Here is a 21,069-nt window from a genome sequence, read left to right on the forward strand (position 1 = left end):
ATAGAAAAAAAATTATGTCAACTTAATTAAATACGTGGTATACGTTTATTGCGTTTAACTTTACTTTAAGTGTATATATATATATATTAAGAGGAGGGTAAAATTTTAATAGTAATACAACTATCACGACTTAAATTCAGATTATACTTTTGGCGATAAATATCTTAACTATCAGACCAAGATACAAAATTTACTTAATTTTATATTTTATTCTATGGTTCGGATTAAACTACAAAGAGGTCGCATTTAACAAAACATCATTTAATTAAATATTCTTTTAAAATGGTTTTTGTATAATTAATACATCATATTTTAATTTTTATGTTGTATCCATGTACATCATTCATGTGTAAACTAAAAAAATTATTTTATGTAAAAAAATTATGAGCTAAATATATATTAATAAATTTAAAATTTTATATATGAAAAATATAATTATATTAATAAATTTATACAGTTATACTATTAGTACAAAAAATTATGTAAGTATTTTCCTATTAGCATAAAAGGATCTTACTCCAATGTTAATTTTAATATAAATATATTGAGTTGAAATAAAATAAAATAAAGATTATATCCTACTATTTGTCCTTGTACCTTGGGAACTTTGTGGATTTAATTAATATGCATTAATTTGATTAATTTTAGTTTTTTACTATTTGAATTAATCAAATTTTAGTCAAATTTGTCAGTTTTAGCTTTGACCCAAACAATAATAGTTAAATATGTTTGGTTAAATTAATTATTAGTCTTGTACTATGGGTACAATCGTAGATTTAGTTTGTATCCTCCAATTGCATCGTTCTAAAACTCCATACTTTTTGAAATTTGAAAATTTTGCCTTTACACAAATAATAGTCGTTAATCTATTAACTAAATTTTTAGTGAGTAATATGTGAAAATAATAAACTAACATGTCATTACAAATATGACAATATGTTTGTCACATCATATTTTGAAAATAGTAAAAATAATCAAACTAAAGTATAGAGACTAAATCAATATTTTTTTTACAAAATACGTGAATTAATAGTAAAATTTAACTTAAAATTAAACTCAATATTTTTTTAATTTTATAATACATTTTAAAAAATCCCATAGTGTATTTTTTTTCTTTAAATATCAACGTCAAAAGCTTCGAAAAAGGTAATGGAATTAATTAATCAGTAAGAAAGGAACATGGCAAAAAATAATTTGAAACTTTGTTTATTTTTTTTGGTATCATATGCCGAAAGGGTTGTGCCTAAGGGGCTTTAGGCTAAATGGTAGTCATTTTCCAAACCTAGCTCATCCAATGAAGAGTCCTCACATGCAAAAAGGATTTCATGCATTAGTTATTATTGGTTTAATTATATTTTTGTTCTTGTACTTTTTTAACTTTTGAAATTTAATCTTTCTACTTTTAATTTGAAGAATTTAGTCCATCTGTTCATATGATTTAAAAATCAAAGTCCAATTGACAACTTTCTTAAATTTGAATATATGTTATCAATTTGATTTGGAAAAAAACCTCTTTAGTCCTTCTCAATTTTGATATTGAGCAAATTGAGTTCCTTTAAAAAAATTAGAGCAATTTAATCCATATTAATATCAAAAGTGAGCAACCAAGGACAAATTACTCACAATGTCATTGTTTTTTTTGTCAATTGTACATATTTTTATTGACATAATTACAAATTTAGCCCTTAAAGTTTACATATTTTGTCAATTTGATATTGATTTAACAAATTTAGCGTGCAACATTTACACATTGTGTCAACAAATGTAACCCACAATATTTACACTGAATATATAAACATTGACGTTGTGATTAATTATCATTAGTTGCTCACTTTCAAGATTGATAAGGATTAAATTACTCTAATTTTTTTAGAGAGATCGATTTGCTCAATATCGAGATTGAGAGGGTGAAGAGAGGTGTTTTTACCGTTTGATTTTGATTTTTATATCAGACCTTTGCATATTAAAATGTCATATATTCAAATTTAGCGAACATTCGTTAATATTGTTAGCAATCGAATTTTAATTTTTAAAATAAAAAATAAATTTACTAAATTATTGAAATTAAAAGAAGATAAAAGTCAATTAAAATTTTTACTTTTCATTAGAAGAATTTAGCTTTTTTATTCATATGATTCAAAAATCGAAGACTGATGATAACGATGTTAATTGATTCTTGTTAAAATTGAATATGTATAATCGATTGAATTTTGATTTTTAAATTACATTTAAATATTAAAACATCACATATTCAAAATTAACAAAATTTCATTAATATTGTTAGTAATTGAATTGAATTTTTAATTTTGGGCAAACATATTGACTAATCCTAAATTTTAAAAAAAAATCAAATGGTATAGGGACCAGGAGTGAATTAAACCAATATTATTAGGAAGTTTGTTAAGTCACTATTTGTGCCTCAATAGTTTGATAGTAACGAAATCCTAATTCCTCTTTTAAGAGAAACGTAAGCCAAAGCATGCCATTGCCATTTGCCAACCACACACAAAAGAATTAGGTTGCTGAGGTAAGAATCGTGTTATTATTATTTTTTAAATATTAATTTTATATTTAATAATTTATATCAATTCGATTTTATGTATGTCTCATTACAATTTCATCTTACGAATTTTGATAAATTTGATTTTTTTTATTTCATTTTGCTAGGTAATCCTTATATTTTACCAAAACTAAAAAATTAGTCTTATTGAAATCAATAGTTTAATAATTTATATAAAATGAACTAATAGCAAAAACTAGCGGTTCAAGTTAGAGGTAAATGCAAAATAGGGTTTAAAATTAAATTTTAAAATTTTAAAAGATCAAAAAGTAAATTTACCATCATATTAATTTATAATTTATAATTTTACGAAATTATTCGTGGATATTCAAATTCATTAAATATAACAACATAATAAATGAAAAAAATTATGGATACCCCTCCCCCAGAAAACGAATTAGGTTGCTAAGGTAAGAATCGTGTTATTTTTAAAAATATATATATTAATTTTTATATTTAATAAACTATAGTGTATAAATTTTCTTTATAGCTTATTATGGATTTCATCTTTTTATTTTACGAATTTTGATAAGTTGGGTTTTTTGTACTTCAATTTTTGAGGTAATCCTCGTATTTGATGAAAACTGAAAAGTTAGTCTCATTGGTTAACATTGTTGAACATTTATGTTAAATCATAAACTTTAAAATTAATAGTTCATTAATTTATATAAAATACATTAATATCTCTTCGTTGTCGTATTAGGGCTATGAAATATTACTGTACAATTCAAAATATTTAACATCGAAACAAAAATCAACATGCAATTTATATATTAACATTTGATAAAATAATTTAATTATAGCAAAAATACTTTTATGGGCCTTAAATTGAGTCTAAGCCCTAAAAATAGTTTGAAAGTAATCAGGGACTTATTCGAAGCAAATCAAAATTTTAGGCCAAACTTGAAAATTTGTAAAAACAGGGGGTCACATGGTTGTGTAGCTATGATGTGTGACATAGCCCAGGCCGTGTGGGCATTAGAATTATAGGACACACGATTGTGTCCCAGACCGTGTGTTTGCCCGTGTCGGAAGCTATGCGCCAGAGTGTGTGTATCCTGCACTTGAAAATAAAATAACACATGATCGTGTGGGGTAATTGTGTGTAGCACATGGCCGTGTGACAACCCGTGTCCTAGGCCATGTGCTCCAATTTTAGCCCTTAAAACAACCATTTCAAGACCTATGCTTGCACACCAATACATACCTTTCTATCACCCATTCATACGACCTAATTACACCTTAAACACTTATAAAACATGTCAAACCAACCATCCTATATATCCTAGCTAATATGCTAGTCAAAAGTATCACATTTCAGTTAACAATATCATACATGAACAAGGCTTCAACATCACATTTCAACTTTATAATATAGATACAAAATGACCACTTCTCATTAGGCTATACCATCAACTTACCAATTTACTTAGATATAACTAAAAAGGACCATGCTCCAAAGTGTTTAAGGATAAACCGCCAAACCAAACCATTTATATATACAAATGGGTATAAGCAAAACCAAAACATACCAGATGATCACATTAACATCAAACCCTAATACAATTATGCTATAAACATTTACAAGTTAAAAACAAAAGGCATTAAGCATGCCAAGTTTGACACAACTCAAAACATTACCAATTTGCCAAAGTAACAAACAAGCCCTATACCTAACAAAGCACATATATCAATTAACCATTTTTTTTTAATTTCAAATGACCATGCACAACCATTAACAAAAGATATTAAGGCATACCAAAACTTGGCACAACCCAAACCATATCAATTTAACATACAACCCTATACATGCTATTTATAGCCATTAGCCAATATATGCAAAAGCTACCAAAGTAAATCAATGGATAGTGTGTTTGTACTCCGACATTGATTCTAATCGTTTGAGCTTTTAGATGATTTATAAAATATAAAAAAATAACTACGTAAATAACTAGTGCTTAGTGTTAGAGTATTAGTTAAAGAAAGTCAGTTAGTTAGAGTTAGTTGCTAACAGTTAGTCTCTTAAGAAAGTTACGGCTTATCTCTATAAATACATGTACTATCTCTTCAAGTCATATATTGAAAAATACAGTTTCATATCTTGAGTATATTATGGTTCATCAGTGCTGGAAAGATGCAGTTCAGGCTGAATTACAAGCTCTTGTGCGCAACAATACATGGACTCTTTGTCCCCTTCCTGACCATCGCAGAACAGTTGGTTGTAAATGGCTATTTAAAGTAAAAAAGAAAGCTGATGGAACCATTGATCGTTACAAAGCTAGATTAGTTGCGAAGGGATTCTTTTAACACGTAGGGACAGACTTTCGAGATACATGCAGTCCAGTGGTACGAGCAGTTACCATTCGGACCATACTTGCTGTTGCTGTCATGAAGGGTTGGAAGCTGCATCAAATCGATGTCAATAACGCCTTATTGAATGGGGAGCTGACTGAGGATATTTTTATGGACCAGCCACCTGGGTTTGAGGTGCCAGGAGTTGATGGTCAGAAGCTGGTTTGCAAGCTAAACAAAGCCCTTTTATGGTCTGAGGCAAGTCTGTAATGCCCCGTACCCGAGACCGTTGCCGGAGTCGAACACGAGGTGTTAACAGACTTAATTCATTACTTAAACAGCTCAAACAATTTATTTTTAAAATTTTCAGTCAAGCTAGCAATCTGCGTCATAGTCGCTTAAAAATTCATATCTCGAGTTCCAAAACTCGAAATCCAATTCCATAAATTTTCCCTAAAACTATACTCATATATCTATTTAATAATTTTTTTATAGAATTTTTGGTCTAGCAAATTAGTACAGTTTATTAGTTAAAGTCTCCCCTGTTTCAGGGTTTGACTGCTCTGACCTCTGTCTATTACGAATCAGATATCTCCTTGTACAGAGTTTCAATGACTATGCCGTTTATTTCTAATAAAGCTAGACTCAATAAGGAATCTGTACATATAAATTATGACTTATAATTATCTTTTAACAATTTATGGTGAATTTCCAAAGTCTGAACAGGGGATCCAGAAATCGCTCTGGACCTGTTTCACAAAAATTTAAACATCTCATAAAATATAACTCATATACCTGTTTTGCTCCATCCATATGAAAATAGACTCGTAATTCTTCAATTCCATATTTTATTCATCATCTAATTCTATCTCTACTATTTTTAATGATTTTTCAAACTCATATCATTGTTGCTGTCTGAATCTATTTTATGGTAAATTTTACCTATTTCATGGTTTCCATGGATTAGCTAGCAATTTAGCATACATAACACCAAATATGATCATGATTAGCCATTCCAATGGCTAATCATTACCAAGCATTTCCATACCACTCAATAACCATATCATAAGACCATATATACAAAATGATTATAATGCTATACATGCCATACTCAAAATATACAAGCCATTATGCCAAGATGGTATACGGATAGTGTGAGTGTGCCTCCGACCGTTCCCGATTTCCGAGCTAGCTTGTCAACACTACAAGGAATGAAAAGGAGGGAGTAAGCATAAATGCTTAGTAAGCTCACATGTAAATAGCAAGTAACACAACTATATACGCAAACATAAAACATCATTTGCATAATCATCACCGAGACATTCATATCACATTTTCATTTATCATCTTACCATATTGTTGTTATATCGAGTTTTCAACCCGAGGGTTAAGTACATACCTGTTCAAAGTATTCATTTCACAACACTTACCAATACGTCCCTTTCATCTCGAGTATTCCTCCATTTGAGTAGAATTTTACCCGTTGAACACATCGGAATATAATTCGGATACATGGAAAGTTTGCACATAAGTGCCACATATGTAGCCAAGCTACCATGTAACCCGCCCATAAGTGAACTCGGACTCAACTCAACGAGCTTGGACGTTCGCATCCATAGGTGAACTCGGACTCAACTCAACGAGCTCGGGCGTTCGCATCCATAGGTGAACTCGGACTCAACTCAACGAGTTCGGATGCCTAGTTACATTTCACGAACTCAGACTCAACTCAACGAATTCGGACATTCGCATCCATAAGTGAACTCGGACTCAACTCAACGAGTTCGGATGCTCAACCATCCTAGTGACATGTCACTTGTATCCTAATCTATTCCTAAGGTTCAAACGGGATTTTCCTCGAACACATATCCTTGCCATCTTCCGTAAAATACCGAAACCAATACTCGGTAGTACTTTATATTTAACAATTAATACACATAATTTGCATTTTATTCGAAAATAACCACAAAGCATAATATTTCATGATAATAATCAGCATCATATCATATAAACAACATTAAATTGCTTAAAATGACAATTATGTTACTACATTTACACATGAACTTACCTCGTATGCGAAAATGGCTACTTTTACCATTTCGTCCACAACTTGGTATTTTCCCCATTTTAGCCCGAATTTTAGTTTTCCTTGCTCTATCATTTAAAATATAGTTTAATTAGGACTCACATTATACAAATTGACCCAAAATCATATTTTGGCAAAATTACAATTTTGCCCCTAAACTTTCACATATTTACACTTTTGCCCCAAAGCTCGTAAATTAAACTTCAACCTATTTTCTTATGTTTTATGACATGCTGATCATTTTTCCCTTCTATGGTAACATCAAATTCTCACTCTAACATGTACTTATGACTATTAGATATTTTTACCGATTAAGCCCTTTTTGCTCGTTTTCACTTAAAACCGAGTAGTACAAGTTGTCTAACATAATTTAAAACCTCATATTCTATCATAAAACACCAAAATACACAAATTTCACCTATGGGTATTTTTCCAAATATGAACCCTAGGTTGAATTATTGCTAGCATAAGCTTAATCGAGCTACCGGGACTCTAAAAACGTAAAAATCATTAAAAATGAGGCTAGAACAGACTTACAATCGAGCTTGAAAGCTTGAAAAACACTAGCCATGGTTTATCCTTGCTACATTCGGCCATGGGGTTGAAGATGAGCAAAATTGGCTTTTAATTTTGTATTTTAATTCATTTTTACCCCTAAATGACCAAAATGCCCTTACTACTAAACTTTCCAAAAATTCCATCCATGTCCAATTTTTGTCCATAGACTTAGAAATTGGTAAAATTTCCATTTAAGACCTCCTAATTAATATTTCAAAACAATTTCATACTAGAAACTTCTAGAATGCAAGTTTTACAAATTATTCGATTTAGTCCCTAATTTCAATTTAAGCACTTTATGCATAAAATTTCTTCACGAAATTTTCACACAATCATGCAATCATATCATAGACCTCAAAATAATCATAAAATAATTATTTCTATCTCGAATTTTATGGTCACGAAACCGCTATTCCGACTAGGCCCAAAATCAGGATATTACAAGCTCCTCGTGCATGGTTCCATACACTCAAGCAATTTTTAATTGACAAGCTTGGGTTTAGTGCATCCAAGGCCGATGCATCGTTGTTTCTTCGAACCTCCTCCACTGGTCAAGTCTTCCTTATGGCTTATGTGGATGATATCGTTCTCACTGGTAGTTCAAATGCAGAAATAGATAGTGTAGTGCAGCAACTTCGCGATCGGTTTGCTTTTAAAGACATGGGTAGGCTCAACTTCTTCTTTGGTATTGATGTCAAATATACACCCCAAGGGCTCCTTCTCAGTCAGCGCAAGTATATTCAGGAGCTGTTAAATAAAACAGGCATGACTGATGCTGCTGCTACACCTACACCCATGGTAGGCACCTCTAAGTTGGTAGCCTCAGGTGATAGTCAACCTTTTGCAGATGGTCATTGGTATTGGAGTACTGTAGGAATGCTCCAATACTTGTGTATTACAAAGCCTGATTTATCTTTCTGTGTTAACAAGCTCAGTCAATATATGAACTCCCCTAGTGATACTCATTGGAGAACGGTCAAACGAGTCTTGCGTTACTTAAGTGGGACTATGGAGCATGGACTGCTTCTGCAAGATGGATCGTTTCAGCTTGTGTGCTATTCTGATGCAGACTGGGCATCGTCGCTGGAAGACAAATGTTCCACAACAGGCTATGTCATTTACTTAGGTGCAAATCCTATAGCTTGGTGCTCCAAGAAACAAGCTATGGTAAGCAGGTCATCTTCAGAAGTGGAATATTGCAGTTTAGCAAATTGCGTGTCAGAGTTGCTATGGGTCAAACAGTTGGTGGAAGAACTTGGCCTGGTCTTGCAACAAACGTCTGTGATCTGGTGTGATAACACCTCCACTGTCTCAATGTCAGCCAATCCAACCCATCATGCACGTGTCAAACATGTTGAAATTGACCACCACTTTGTTCGTGAGAAAGTTCAGGATGGTACTCTCCAGGTTAACTTCGTTCCATCAGCTAATCAGATTGCGGATGTGCTTACAAAACCTATCACTCCCAAGCTGTTTGCGGATTTTCGACGTACACTTAGAGTTACAACTGAAAAAGATCAAAAGCTTACAAGACCAGGAGAATGTTAGAGTATTAGTTAAAGAAAGTCAGTTAGCTAGAGTTAGTTGCTAACAGTTAGTCTGTTAAGAAAGTTACTCCTTATCTCTATAAATACATGTACTATCTCTTCAAGTCATATATCGAAAAATACAGTTTCATATCTTGAGTATATTTCAACACTTAGTAAACTCATATAAAGGAAATTTAAACTTACTGAATATATTAAATTCGACAATCAAGCATAATTTAGTTTAGTCACAGTCCCAATTTACTTTGCTATACACAACACCTCACATGGTTAGTTGCTAGAACAATGTACATATAATTCCAACAAAACATGGTATATAACATGTCGACATCTTTTCATAATTCATCACTTATACATGTACAATAAACCATCTTTTCCTTGCAATTACACATATCATTATAATCCATTTTATTATCCAAAATCATGATTCATTTCATATATTCAGATACTCATTTAAGCTTTATTTACTCGTTGAACCAAATGGAATAACACCGACTGTTCGCAAAATACTCATATAACCATTTACTTCCCTAAACACACCACAAACATCACTATTTAACATATTTATGAACATATGAAACACATAATCACACCAAAGTGTAAATATTCATTAATAAACTATACTAGGCAAAGCATTCATCTCATATTCATATTAATAATATATATCTCAACCGAAACATGTTACCTGAATAGCGAATGGTTGAAGAATGTTATGGTGTCTTTCAACCATGGTCTTATTCATTCCCAACTTGATGTCAGAGTGTCTTTCAACCATGATCTTATTCATTTTATATCGTGTTGCCATAGTGTCTTTCAACCGTGGTCTTATCCGTCTGATTCATAATGCCATAGCGTCTTTCAGCTATGGTCTTACTCGCTAGAATCGTGATGCCATAACGTCTTTCAACTATGATTTACTCGTTAAAATTGGGATGCCATAACGTCTTTCAACTATGGTCTTACTTGTTTTTGGTATGATGCCAATAGTTTCTTTCAACTATGATCTTATTTAATTCCAGTATAATGCCATAGCGTGTTTCATCTATGGTCTTAATCAATTCCTTTAAACCAACAAATTTGATTCACATATATACACAAATAGATATTAAATTTTCCGAAACAATAACTAATTGAATTAACTAAGTTACAAACTTACCTGAACTCATAAACAACTTCTTTAACACAAATCGACCACTATTCCGCTACTTTGACTTTTCCATGATTTGTATATATTCAAGTTGTTTCTTGATTTAGATAATTTTTTTATTCAATTAACCTCGTTCCAGAATTTAAAACAATTAATTCAGCTTATAATCCTTAGAAATGAAAATTTACAAAATTACCCCAAAGTTTACCTTTTTTGCAATTTAGTCTCTAATCCTGAAACTTGCCAATTTATCATTTTTGGCCAAAATTCGTGTTAGCTGATTTTTATAGAATTCCTAAACAACCTATATTCATCAGAATTTCACATTAAGTCCCATGAATTTTACTCTTTTAACAAATTAATCCTTTAACATTAAAATTACTAAAAATCACTTAACAAAATACTTCTATTTAACAACTAAGCTTAGTAACCTATCAATTAAATTCATAAACACATGCAACTCGTTCATGAAAAATCCCTAAACATTTATCAGTTTTACAAATTGACCCTAAGCTAACTAGATTAAGCTAATACGAGTTCAAAAACATAAAATTCATTAAAAATGGGATAAAAAACACTAACCATGCATGAAGAATCAGGCTTGGCTGAAGCTTATGAAGCCAACAATGAAGTTTTCCATTTCCTATTCGGCGATGAAGAGAGAAATGAAGAAGACACATGCTTTTTATTTTCTTTTGTTTTAAGTTTATTTATTAAATTACTATATTAACCTTAAAATAAACAATTAGAATTCCATATCTAAAAACCCATGAACAGTCCACTATTATCTAAAAAGGTATAATTACCACATAAAGACCTTAATTCATGCTTTTATATCCATTAAATACAAATAAAGCTATAGTGATTAAGTTTTACATCTTTTACATTTTAGTCTTTTTTAACTAATTAACTGTTTAAACGTTAAAATTTCTTAATCGAACTTTAATATGACCATAATAACATTCTGTAAATATTTTATTAAATATTTACAGGCTCGATTTATAGAAACGAGATCCCGATACCTCATTTTCTCAAACCACTTGACTTTAAAGATTTACCACTTGAACTTATTTATTCGTTCAAATAACATAAATTATCAAATAAAAAATTATTATAATATCATATTTAATATTTGAGGCAAAGAAACTGTGATTTATTCTCCCTTATTTGTTCTGTTTTGTTTACAGCTTCCTCCTGAATGGATTGATCAATTAGATTTAGGCATTCAGGTCAGAAAAAGAAACAATTTAATTAAATTTAGATTTGGGATGCAATTAGAGTATTTTAAAATTTAAGGGTCAATTTAAAATGTGTGATAATTTGAGGACTTTTGGTGCAAATTACTCTAATATATTTAACATTTATATACAATTGCAGCACTTTGCCCTGTTGAGCTTCTTCTCATCTTATACATATAAACCCTAATAAAATCTTCTCTTAAACCCTTTCAAAAACCCTAAGAATCAAATCCAAGAGAAAAAAAGAAAATTCTAATTTATAGGCGCCGTTGTGTTGCTTCTTTTTCTTCATTTGCTTTCCCCTACACAAAGGAAAGCTATGGCGGAAAGAAACGAAAAGAAACCCAAAAGAATTGAAAACACCCAGAAGCAGCAGAATAAAAAACAAGATGGTGAGGTTAAGAAAGAAGAAAATGACGGAAACAGTGAAGAAATGGCCAAAAGCGGTCAAGAAACCCAAGCAAAGAGTAACCCAAATAAGAAATTCAAGAAGGTTTTCCCTTACGGAAATTACAAGAGCTATTATGGCTACAGAGTAAGAAAAAAAACCCATTTTTTTTTATATTTCATTGTTTTGTTTTATTTTTTATAAATAAATTCTGGGTTTTAATTGTGTATATGTATGTATGCTTGTTTCAGATTGGAAAGGGTCCTGAAAGGGAAGAAGATCCTCGCATTAGGGTGTTGAAGATGGAGTGGTTTGAAGGGAAAGATTGCTTGGATATTGGGTGTAACAGTGGCGTTGTTACAATCCAAATTGGTACTTCCTACTATATATATTTATGTTTCTTTGTTTGTGTTTTTGATAATGTTAGGCCATTAGGGTGCCATGGTTTCCTTGTGTTTTATATGTTCCAATGTTTCCTGGAACGCAGATTGCTTGTTACTAGGAACAATAACTAGAACTTAATTTTCTACTTCTAGAAAATCTTATTCGATTAGGATAGTCTTCTGTTGTTCGTATAGGAGGAACAAAATACGATTTATTGAAACTTAAAATGTTCTTTTTTGAAATTATATACATATATATATAGGGATGGTCTTCTCCGGTTCATTTAGGAGGAAAGGAGTACGATTTATTGGAACCTAAACTGTTCTTTTGGGAATTACATATATAGGGATAGTCTACTCCAGTTTGTATGGGAGGAACGAAATATGATTTATTGGAACCTAAAATGTTCTTTTTGGAAATCATATATATAGGGATAGTCTTCTCTGGTTTGTATAGGAGGAACGAAATACAATCTATTGAAACATAAAATGTTCTTTTGGAAATTCTATATCTAGGGGATAGTCTACTCCGGTTTGTATAGGAGTGGAATATGATTTATTGAAACCTAAAATGTTCTTTTGGAAATTGCATATATATCGTTTTTGTGTTTATATAAGTACATAATTCTAAATAAATAAGTTTTGAAGTTTGTGAATTGTTTTACTCGATAATTTTATAATAAACTATATGTTGATGGGAATGGATCGCTAGCTTTCCTTGATTGGGAATGCGCGTACCAATTCGAACATTGCTTGGGAGATAGAGATTTCCGGTAATAGAGGTTATCTTCTAGGTTTAATTTTTGACAATAAAATATGATGTTAATTTGTAGTAGTTTGGTTGTATTTGTTAACATTGGTATATTTACGGTTTTTTTTTTCATACTTATGCAGCGAAGAAGTACAATTGCAAGAGCATCCTAGGACTTGACATTGATTCTGGTAAGATTCTAATCTTAGCCTTAATATTGTAAGAAAATTGACATTTTGACTTATGTCACTTGGAGTTTTCATTTTTCTTGAAATACCCCTGTCTGACACTAATGTTCAACATGTGGATATTGGGATATGATGTCCAAGGATCCTTTAAATACATGAAAAAAGTTAGCCATACCTATGCTGGATACATATCCGTATCTGATGCTAATACCCGAGTTCGAGTAACATAGATTTTGACTATGTTTATGTTGTAGTTTGTGTTTTTTTCTGGTGTTGAAGTTCATGGTTTTATATTAATCCAATTTTTTTTTTGTTTTTTCATCCTCAGCTTTAATTGAAGAAGCATTTTGGTACCTTAGGAAATTTGTGAAAATGGAGTTTGCTGAGAAGAAAAATACAAACAATACCAATGTAAAGGCTGTACAAGATGTAAATGAGTCAGAGCAGTGTACTACTAAGTCTTCAAACGAAGGTGCTGACAATGGTTCAAGCCATCAGTCTTCTTGTGAAAGAAATCTATCTGATATAGTCTCTTTTCGACAAGAAAATTTCGTGAGGAGTCGTCCGCATGATAAGCAGTACGATACAATTCTTTGGTAAGTCTACTCCCTTTCGTAATTGTAACTTTTTATTAAAGATTATACATCACATGACGGAAAATGTCTTTTCTCCAGTATCCAATACAAGCTATAAGAAGAACAACTAGACTAGTCACTGCTAATTGGTACCATCCTTAAAAATAAGTTGTTCCCTATGATTCTGCTGGGAGGGGGTTGATTTTTTTCCAAGAGAAGTCTTTGAAGTGACATCCACCGAGCAGTCGATCGGACTCTCAAACAGTGGAGGTATTGTGCCTGAGGTGTCTATGCTCAGTTTAGCTGAAGGTTTTTGTCTTTCAACTCCGAGGAGAGCCCAACGGGTTCATGGAGTTTAGGGAGTGTCTAATCACCAAGGAAATGTTTAGCAATTGGCCTTAGTAGGGTTTGAACCCATGCCCTTAAATGACGTTAGTGGGTAAGAACATTCCAGGCATGATTCCTCCATTGTTTGAGGGTCCGATCATAGACACTTCAAAGACTTCTACCAAAAACAAGCCGCCCCCCTCAACAAATTCTAAAATGACTTTACCGTGTCCTATGATTCAAGAGCTATGATCAATTATTCGGCTCAATCTTCGTATAGAGTGCTCTATGATTTGAGAACTCTGATTATATTGCTCATCTTTGAAGTGTAGTCTTCAAACTTATCATACGGAACATAAAGTGATCTTGTATACATGTGGCTTTTGATAGTGAGTTGTTCCTGATTTATTGTTTTTTTCACGGATCCCTTTGCAATACAGTTTGAGTGTGACAAAGTGGATTCACCTGAACTGGGGTGATGATGGCTTGATTACTGCGTTCGCAAAGATTTGGAGACTTTTACGTCCGGTAATTTCATTTTCACCCTTGTCGGGCTAAATTCTCTTCATTTATGAGTATCAATTTTCTCTTCACTCGTGGAAGAATGCATATACTGTTTGTACTATTAGTCGTGTTAACCTGCATATGATCATGAACAGGGTGGCGTTTTTGTATTGGAACCTCAACCTTGGTCATCATATGAAAGGAACCGCACAGTCTCTGAGGTATATTCTTTTTACATAAATGAGAACAATTATGGGCGAGCCTTGGGGGTACAATGGGTGTGAAGTGACATGCTTTATTAATGTTGGACCCTTTAAAAAACCAACTTTTTACACGACATATTGCAGACAACAAGAAGTAATTTTCGAGATATCAAGTACCGACCTGATTTTTTTAGGGAAATGCTTCTAGACAAGGTATGTTTTCGTCATGAAATCTTTGTTTAATGTTGTTTGAGGTTTCCATCCAACTTGGTAGAGGCACATTTCAATCATCATTGCTTTATGAATTGTGTACATGACTTGCAGATCGGATTCAGAAGGGTTGAAGTTGTAACTTCAGATCTGTCGGGAACTAGAACCGGTTTCAATAGACCGATCTTTGCATACTACAAATGACCAATTTTGATAGTTCGATTTTGTTGAAGGGGTACCGAGACTAACTTGGACGTGATTTTTGCCTGTTACCACACATGGATTTACATATCTATGGGGACAATGGCGCAAGTGCACCCACGGCAATTGTAGAACTTTTTGTGAAATATGCTGTAACTAAGATAACTTTTGAACTTGGTTTTGAGTGAAATCTTCGTTACGTGTCTTTAAATTTTTGTTGGTGTTAATGTTTACATGTTCTAATTTTGATCCGACTTAATTATAAATGGCTTAACAAATCATTACTTGTGTATTTCTGGTCTTATTTGCTTTTTGTATGTAAATTGACAAAAACTATACTTTTTAGAAAAAATTAATTGTCAACATCATTGAATTATAATTTTGAATAAATTTAGGGTAGCTTGCGATTATCTTCTAATATTATTAGTTAATTATGAATCAATTCAAATTAAATACTAAAACTTAACACCATTCCTAGATATCATATCGGTGGAAAGGTGCCAAATGTTGTATTAAACATATTGTATTAAACCATTATAGATGGTCAATAATCATAACTAAAATAATAATAAAAAGATCTGAAATAATTCAAACACAACAACTCAAAATAAAAAAATTCATCTAAATAAAACGACACAAAAAGATTTGACACATTCCAACAAGCCTAATTGACACGTTTATTCTTGTTTCAAACCATTTGATTGACATAAAACCAGCAAGACGCAAATCTTCGTTTGTTCCAACTAAAGCTATTTAAAGTAAATGAGATATAGCCACTGATATTTACAGAAGATGAACAATAAATAATCATATGGATTTGCTTACATATGTCATTTAACCTTTGATAATAATAATAATAATGATTTGGCACTGCCCCAAGAGCTTTCAAGGAAGACCAAAAATGTACAATCAAAGGAGCCCTAGTTGTAAGGACAGAACATAATGTTTTCATCGACTTTTTCCATTCTGAAATAGCATTATATATCAGACAGTAGATTGTCAGCAGTTGTACACACGATAGCTTGAAGTAATGTATTGTCTGCCTCGCCTAGTTTACGCGATACCAGCATAGTCACGTAGAGATCCTCAGTTCTTCAGAATCCATTTTCCACAGCAAATGTGTAAAAAAGTTAGTTGTTCATTTTATATCTTCTCTCATTATCCCGAACAGATTCGCATCGTACATGATTAGACAAGCTCGGTAGAGATATGTATTGTAACATGTTCATTGTCATAGGCAAGTTGAAATCAAAGGCAGAACTTGAACTTTTACGCCACGTGCACTGATGATATTCGCAGAATCAAGGACTCGAAGGGAAGGCCCTTTTGAGACTTTTCTAGATTTTCTATAAATAGTTTCTTCAAGCAGTCCTTTCTAGATTTTCCGTGTTAGAAGATGGGCATACATTTTACGGTCTTCAAACACACCTACAAAAGAAGCATGAACATGTATAATTAGAAGGATTATTTAAATTTAGATACACGAATATATATGATGAAAACTTGCTGGAAAAAAATTTCATACCATACACTTTGACAGGACATGGGAAGCCGAAATATTTTAAGTGATGCACAAAAACAAATAGAAATTGCGCTGAGAAAACAACTGGAGAATGAAGGAAAACATGAAGCTAAAATATTCAACAACTTCAATGAGTTCGTTAAAAGGAGCAGATAAAATTGAAATGCATGCAAATAAAAGATAGCAGTTGCGGCAAACAAATGTCAAAAATGAAATTGGACTACCTAATGCTTATAACATAGTCGGTCCATCACGCATAATTCACATTTAGGAAAAGCCAGTGAAACAAAGGTTGCTATTTGGGCCATTTACGACATCTACAGCATGAGAATCATACAAGCTTCAGGTATCAGTATTCAGTAACAACCAAAGGTTTATGCTAAAGAAAACTGGGGCTTTAGGTGAGCTAATCATAGATGCATCACTAGAATTCCTTAACCTGAACCATAGGTAATGTTGAGAATTTTTGGCCAATGATGCGAGTATACCAGCATTAATTGCATTTGGATAGAGTTCAACTTAATAGAAACTTATCTATGAGCTGATAAATTACAATTTTCATCATTTGGCAGATGAAATGCGCTGCAATGATGATATCCAACTACTGGAAGGACCGATTTTGTTTCCATGCCCAGGCCCAGAATTAGTAGTTTCATTGGGCAATGTTGATTTCTGCCCATTTCTTCTTGAGGTACTGGCATGTGCAAATGAAGATGAGGGTGTATGAGGGTAAAAAATCTGACAAAATCAAACATGAAAATCAATATCACAAATGAAGCTAGAATGCACTCAAAGATCCAAAAGCACAAAAATAATTCCTAATTAAGATAAATAAACACTAAAGAACTGAACTGTATCCATATATATCTACACAAAAAAGAATAGCTAAAACTACCATGTAGGTCCTTGTACTAGGAGCCGGATTACATTTTGCCCCCTCTAATAAAAAAATGGGCAAATTAGTCCTTTTCCATTAGATTAAAGAGCAAATTAGTCCTTTTTGTTAAAAAAATTATCCATTTGTACTGTTAAAAACTGATGTGGCTAACAAAATAACCAAACAATAATATGGGCGTGCCATGTATACCTCATGCTAACATAAAGGGATCAGTTTTTAACAGAAAAAATGGATGGAATTTTTAACAGGACCAACTTGCTCTTTGATCTAACATACAGGGACCAATTTGCCCATTTCTTGAGTAGAGGGGGCAAAATGCAATCTGACTCTTAATACAAGGGCCTCCATGTTACTTTTACCACAAAAATAGTTGGCATAAATTTTCCTTCTTAACTGAAATAAGATCTTGAACTTACATTTTTCTCAACAGGACCCGAAACATTGTTTGATCTAGTGCGCTCTGTAATATCAGTCAAGTAAGAAGGATTAGAACTTCCTGAAAGTTAAACAAACACAAATCCTATTTATTTCCAAGTAAAACTAACATCAATAATAACAGAATTCGGAATTTCTCTAAAGATAAAGATCATTGATGATTTTACATCTGAACTCTATCTCTTCTTTAATCCAACAGATAAATTTGTCAAGATATGATTCAGTCATTTGAGCACAAAGTGCGTCAGCAGGAGCTAACCTTGATGATTGTTCACATCCACTGGAAAAGGATGACTGCTGCTACCTCCAGGAACTGGCTGTAATTTGGGGATATAATCTTATAAAAAAAAATAGATCTTCCATTTAAAGAATACAGTTACCAAATCAGGCAGGTCAAAAAATATATACAACATTAACTGCAATATATATTGTTGCACATTTCAAGGAAAAGAAGTAAGCTACTAACAGACAATCTGAGCTGAGATCTACTTTTCTGGGCTTGCTGGTGCTTGATGATAGTCCAATCAAAAATATAGTCAAACTCATAACCTATAACAAAATAAAACCAAAAATTAGTTTGCAGTAAACCACATACAAAAGTTTTCATTTATGTCATTCCATTGTCATTTGCTAGCTCAAATCCCGACACTTGGTCCAAGAAGCCAACTAGCAGGGGGCTTTTTTCTTCCCCATTCAATGGCATATTTTAACCAGTAATGTCAAAAGGACATCGCCCTAGATCACAATCACTTTCTTGAGTTCTTCAGTAGCATAGATAAAGCCTCATGCTTTGAAACAATGAGCCCTTTAGAACATAGAAGACATAAAAGAGTGTAGCACAAGCTAATTATGATGACGAACCAACACATTCATTGTATAATCAATGCAGCTCAAAAACCTCTTTTTAAAGAATTTGAAAAGTAAAATGCATCCAACAATACCTTCACGAGCAAACAAATCACGGAAAAGACGCTTCAAAAATCCATAATCAGGACGTTGATCAAATGTCAACGAATGGCAATAATGGAAGCAAGATGCAAGTTCCACTGGATGGGACTTACAAAGAACCTTAAAAGGAAACAGAAGCCATGTTAATCAAATCATACTAGAATCACAATATAGAACTGAAAGATACAAAAAGCACAGACACACCTCGATAGGAGTGGACACCTTCTTCTCACATATTTTATCATATTTCTGCTTCTTTGTGCCAGCTTTCAAACCTTGCCATGGAAGGCTATATCATGAAAATTTTGGTCAGCTTTATACACAAACAAATACCAAAATATTGCCTTAGAATCACTGAAAACAGGCTGTCTACCTTCCTCTAAGAAAATATAGAAGTACATAGCCAAGTGATTCCAAATCATCCCTTCGACTTTGCTCTATGAAAAAAATAGACAAAATACCCAAATAAACGAATGCATGCTTAATTCAATTTGATGAATGAAAAAATATAAAAAATTGTCTTCCCTTACCTATTCCAAGATGAGTATTGCAACTGGCATAACGTGCAGTCCCCGTTAAATTCTTGTTCTCTCTGTAAGAAGCAAAAGTAGTTCAAGACCCACATATCACACAATTGTAGTAAAATTGGTTTACAAATAACAGGCCAAAAGAAACACGAAGACAGGTTAACAAGCAACAAACTAAACCCAAAAAACTACCTGTATGGAATATGGCGATTAGTCGTGGAATCTCGATATCTTTTTGCTAGTCCAAAATCAATTATATAAACTTGATTTGCTTTCCGACCAAGTCCCATGAGGAAGTTATCAGGCTTTATATCTCTATGAAGAAATCCCTTAGAGTGAACATATTCAATTCTTGTAATCTAAAATAGATTCAACCATCAGAATACAAAATTATGTGATTATTTAAAAAAACACAAACTTCCATTAATTTTAGCTCACCATTTGATCAGCCAACATTAAGACAGTTTTCAGCGAAAATTTCCTTCCACAATACACAAAAAGATCTTCCAAACTCGGTCCGAGCAAATCGAGAACAAGTGCATTATCTTCACCGTCTACACCTGACCATTTTATGCTAGGAATTCCACCTACGCATTAATTAAAATCATAAAAAAAAAAACACTAATTCCTCATTTCACAGTTCTAAAATGCAAGTAACTTTAACTTCTAGCAGAACACTTACTTCCTCCTTGAAGAATATTGTACAGTTTTGCTTCGTAAAACAGTTGCGGATGCTTCGTTTTATTGTTCTCCTGTAACCGCAAAAGGAAAATAACAAGTGATTTTCAATTCTAACTCTCTTTGCTTAAAACGATAATCAGATCAAGAATCTAAACAATTAAACGACACTTACGATCTTAACAGCGACTATCTCAAACGTATCGATATGTATAGCTGTTGAAAACAAAATCAAAATGCTTATAAATCACTTTAAATTATACACAACCAAATATATATATTGAGTGGAGACGAACCGAGATAAATTTCGCCGAAGGAACCACTGCCGATCTTGCGACCGAGCTTGAATTTGCCGCCGACGAATCGTTCCATGCTATTGTGTCGACGATTTCGAATCGATCAGATCATCGAAGCTTGAGAATAAGGTTCAATAAGTACTTTTTTTTATATATTTCTTTTATTCTTTTAAGAAACTGAAACCACAAAAGAGTAGAGAAATACATAAAAGTATGAATTTGAAGAAATTATATTACTTAATTTGTTATTTAAATAAATTTTATTATTTATAAGTTTATTATATTTATAGATAAAAAATCAATTTTACTAAAAATAATTAATTAATAACATTTATTATATTTATAAATAAGAATTTTTATACTTCAACTTGAGGCATAATGATTTTTTTTTGCTCTCTAAATTTACAGAAAAAGTCATTTTAACATTTCACTAAATTTTTTATTTTTTTAGTTTTTAGACTTTTTTTTATCAAATTACCCTAAAATAGTTAAAAACTTTAAACATTTTTTAACTTTGCTGACATAGCATATACGTAAATTGCCACATGAATGACATGTCAACATTTAATTAATTTTTTAAAAATTTTAAAAATTCAAAAAAAATAAA

The 21,069-nt window shown here is 32.1% G+C and overlaps 2 protein-coding genes across 19 annotated transcripts; one reads left to right on the forward strand and one right to left on the reverse strand.

Moving 5' to 3' along the window:
* The first annotated feature begins 11,575 nt into the window (after nt 1–11,575).
* Nucleotides 11,576–15,450, forward strand: LOC107930782 (probable RNA methyltransferase At5g51130). The gene is made up of 8 exons (XM_016862497.2): nt 11,576–11,963; nt 12,068–12,188; nt 13,094–13,141; nt 13,467–13,734; nt 14,481–14,568; nt 14,700–14,765; nt 14,892–14,960; nt 15,072–15,450. The coding sequence occupies exons 1-8, from the start codon at nt 11,748–11,750 to the stop codon at nt 15,159–15,161; spliced, it is 966 nt and encodes a 321-aa protein (XP_016717986.1). The 5' UTR covers nt 11,576–11,747; the 3' UTR covers nt 15,162–15,450.
* Nucleotides 15,451–15,940: 490 nt separating this feature from the next.
* On the reverse strand, nt 15,941–20,701 carry LOC107930854 (casein kinase 1-like protein 3). 18 transcript variants are annotated; one of them, XR_001693088.2, is made up of 15 exons: nt 20,463–20,679; nt 20,342–20,382; nt 20,171–20,240; nt 19,927–20,075; nt 19,681–19,847; nt 19,492–19,553; nt 19,335–19,398; nt 19,166–19,250; nt 18,955–19,081; nt 18,480–18,562; nt 18,273–18,330; nt 17,995–18,074; nt 17,234–17,418; nt 16,684–16,764; nt 15,941–16,586 (listed from the first exon to the last, which is right to left on the reverse strand). XR_001693088.2 is itself a non-coding variant. In XM_016862600.2 (14 exons), exons 1-13 carry the CDS (start codon nt 20,536–20,538, stop codon nt 17,242–17,244), a joined length of 1,239 nt encoding a protein of 412 aa, XP_016718089.1. In that variant the 5' UTR covers nt 20,539–20,680; the 3' UTR covers nt 15,941–16,764; nt 17,234–17,241. The 18 variants fall into 18 exon arrangements, 7 of the variants coding, with proteins under 7 accessions (XP_016718089.1, XP_016718090.1, XP_040972979.1 ...); XR_001693087.2 differs by having other exon boundaries at nt 16,905–17,418; XR_005930173.1 differs by having other exon boundaries at nt 17,234–17,374; nt 17,995–18,038; nt 20,463–20,678.
* Nucleotides 20,702–21,069: the final 368 nt, after the last annotated feature.

This window comes from Gossypium hirsutum, chromosome A07 (assembly GCF_007990345.1).
Source record: "Gossypium hirsutum isolate 1008001.06 chromosome A07, Gossypium_hirsutum_v2.1, whole genome shotgun sequence".
In the NCBI taxonomy this organism is placed as follows: Eukaryota; Viridiplantae; Streptophyta; class Magnoliopsida; order Malvales; family Malvaceae; genus Gossypium; species Gossypium hirsutum.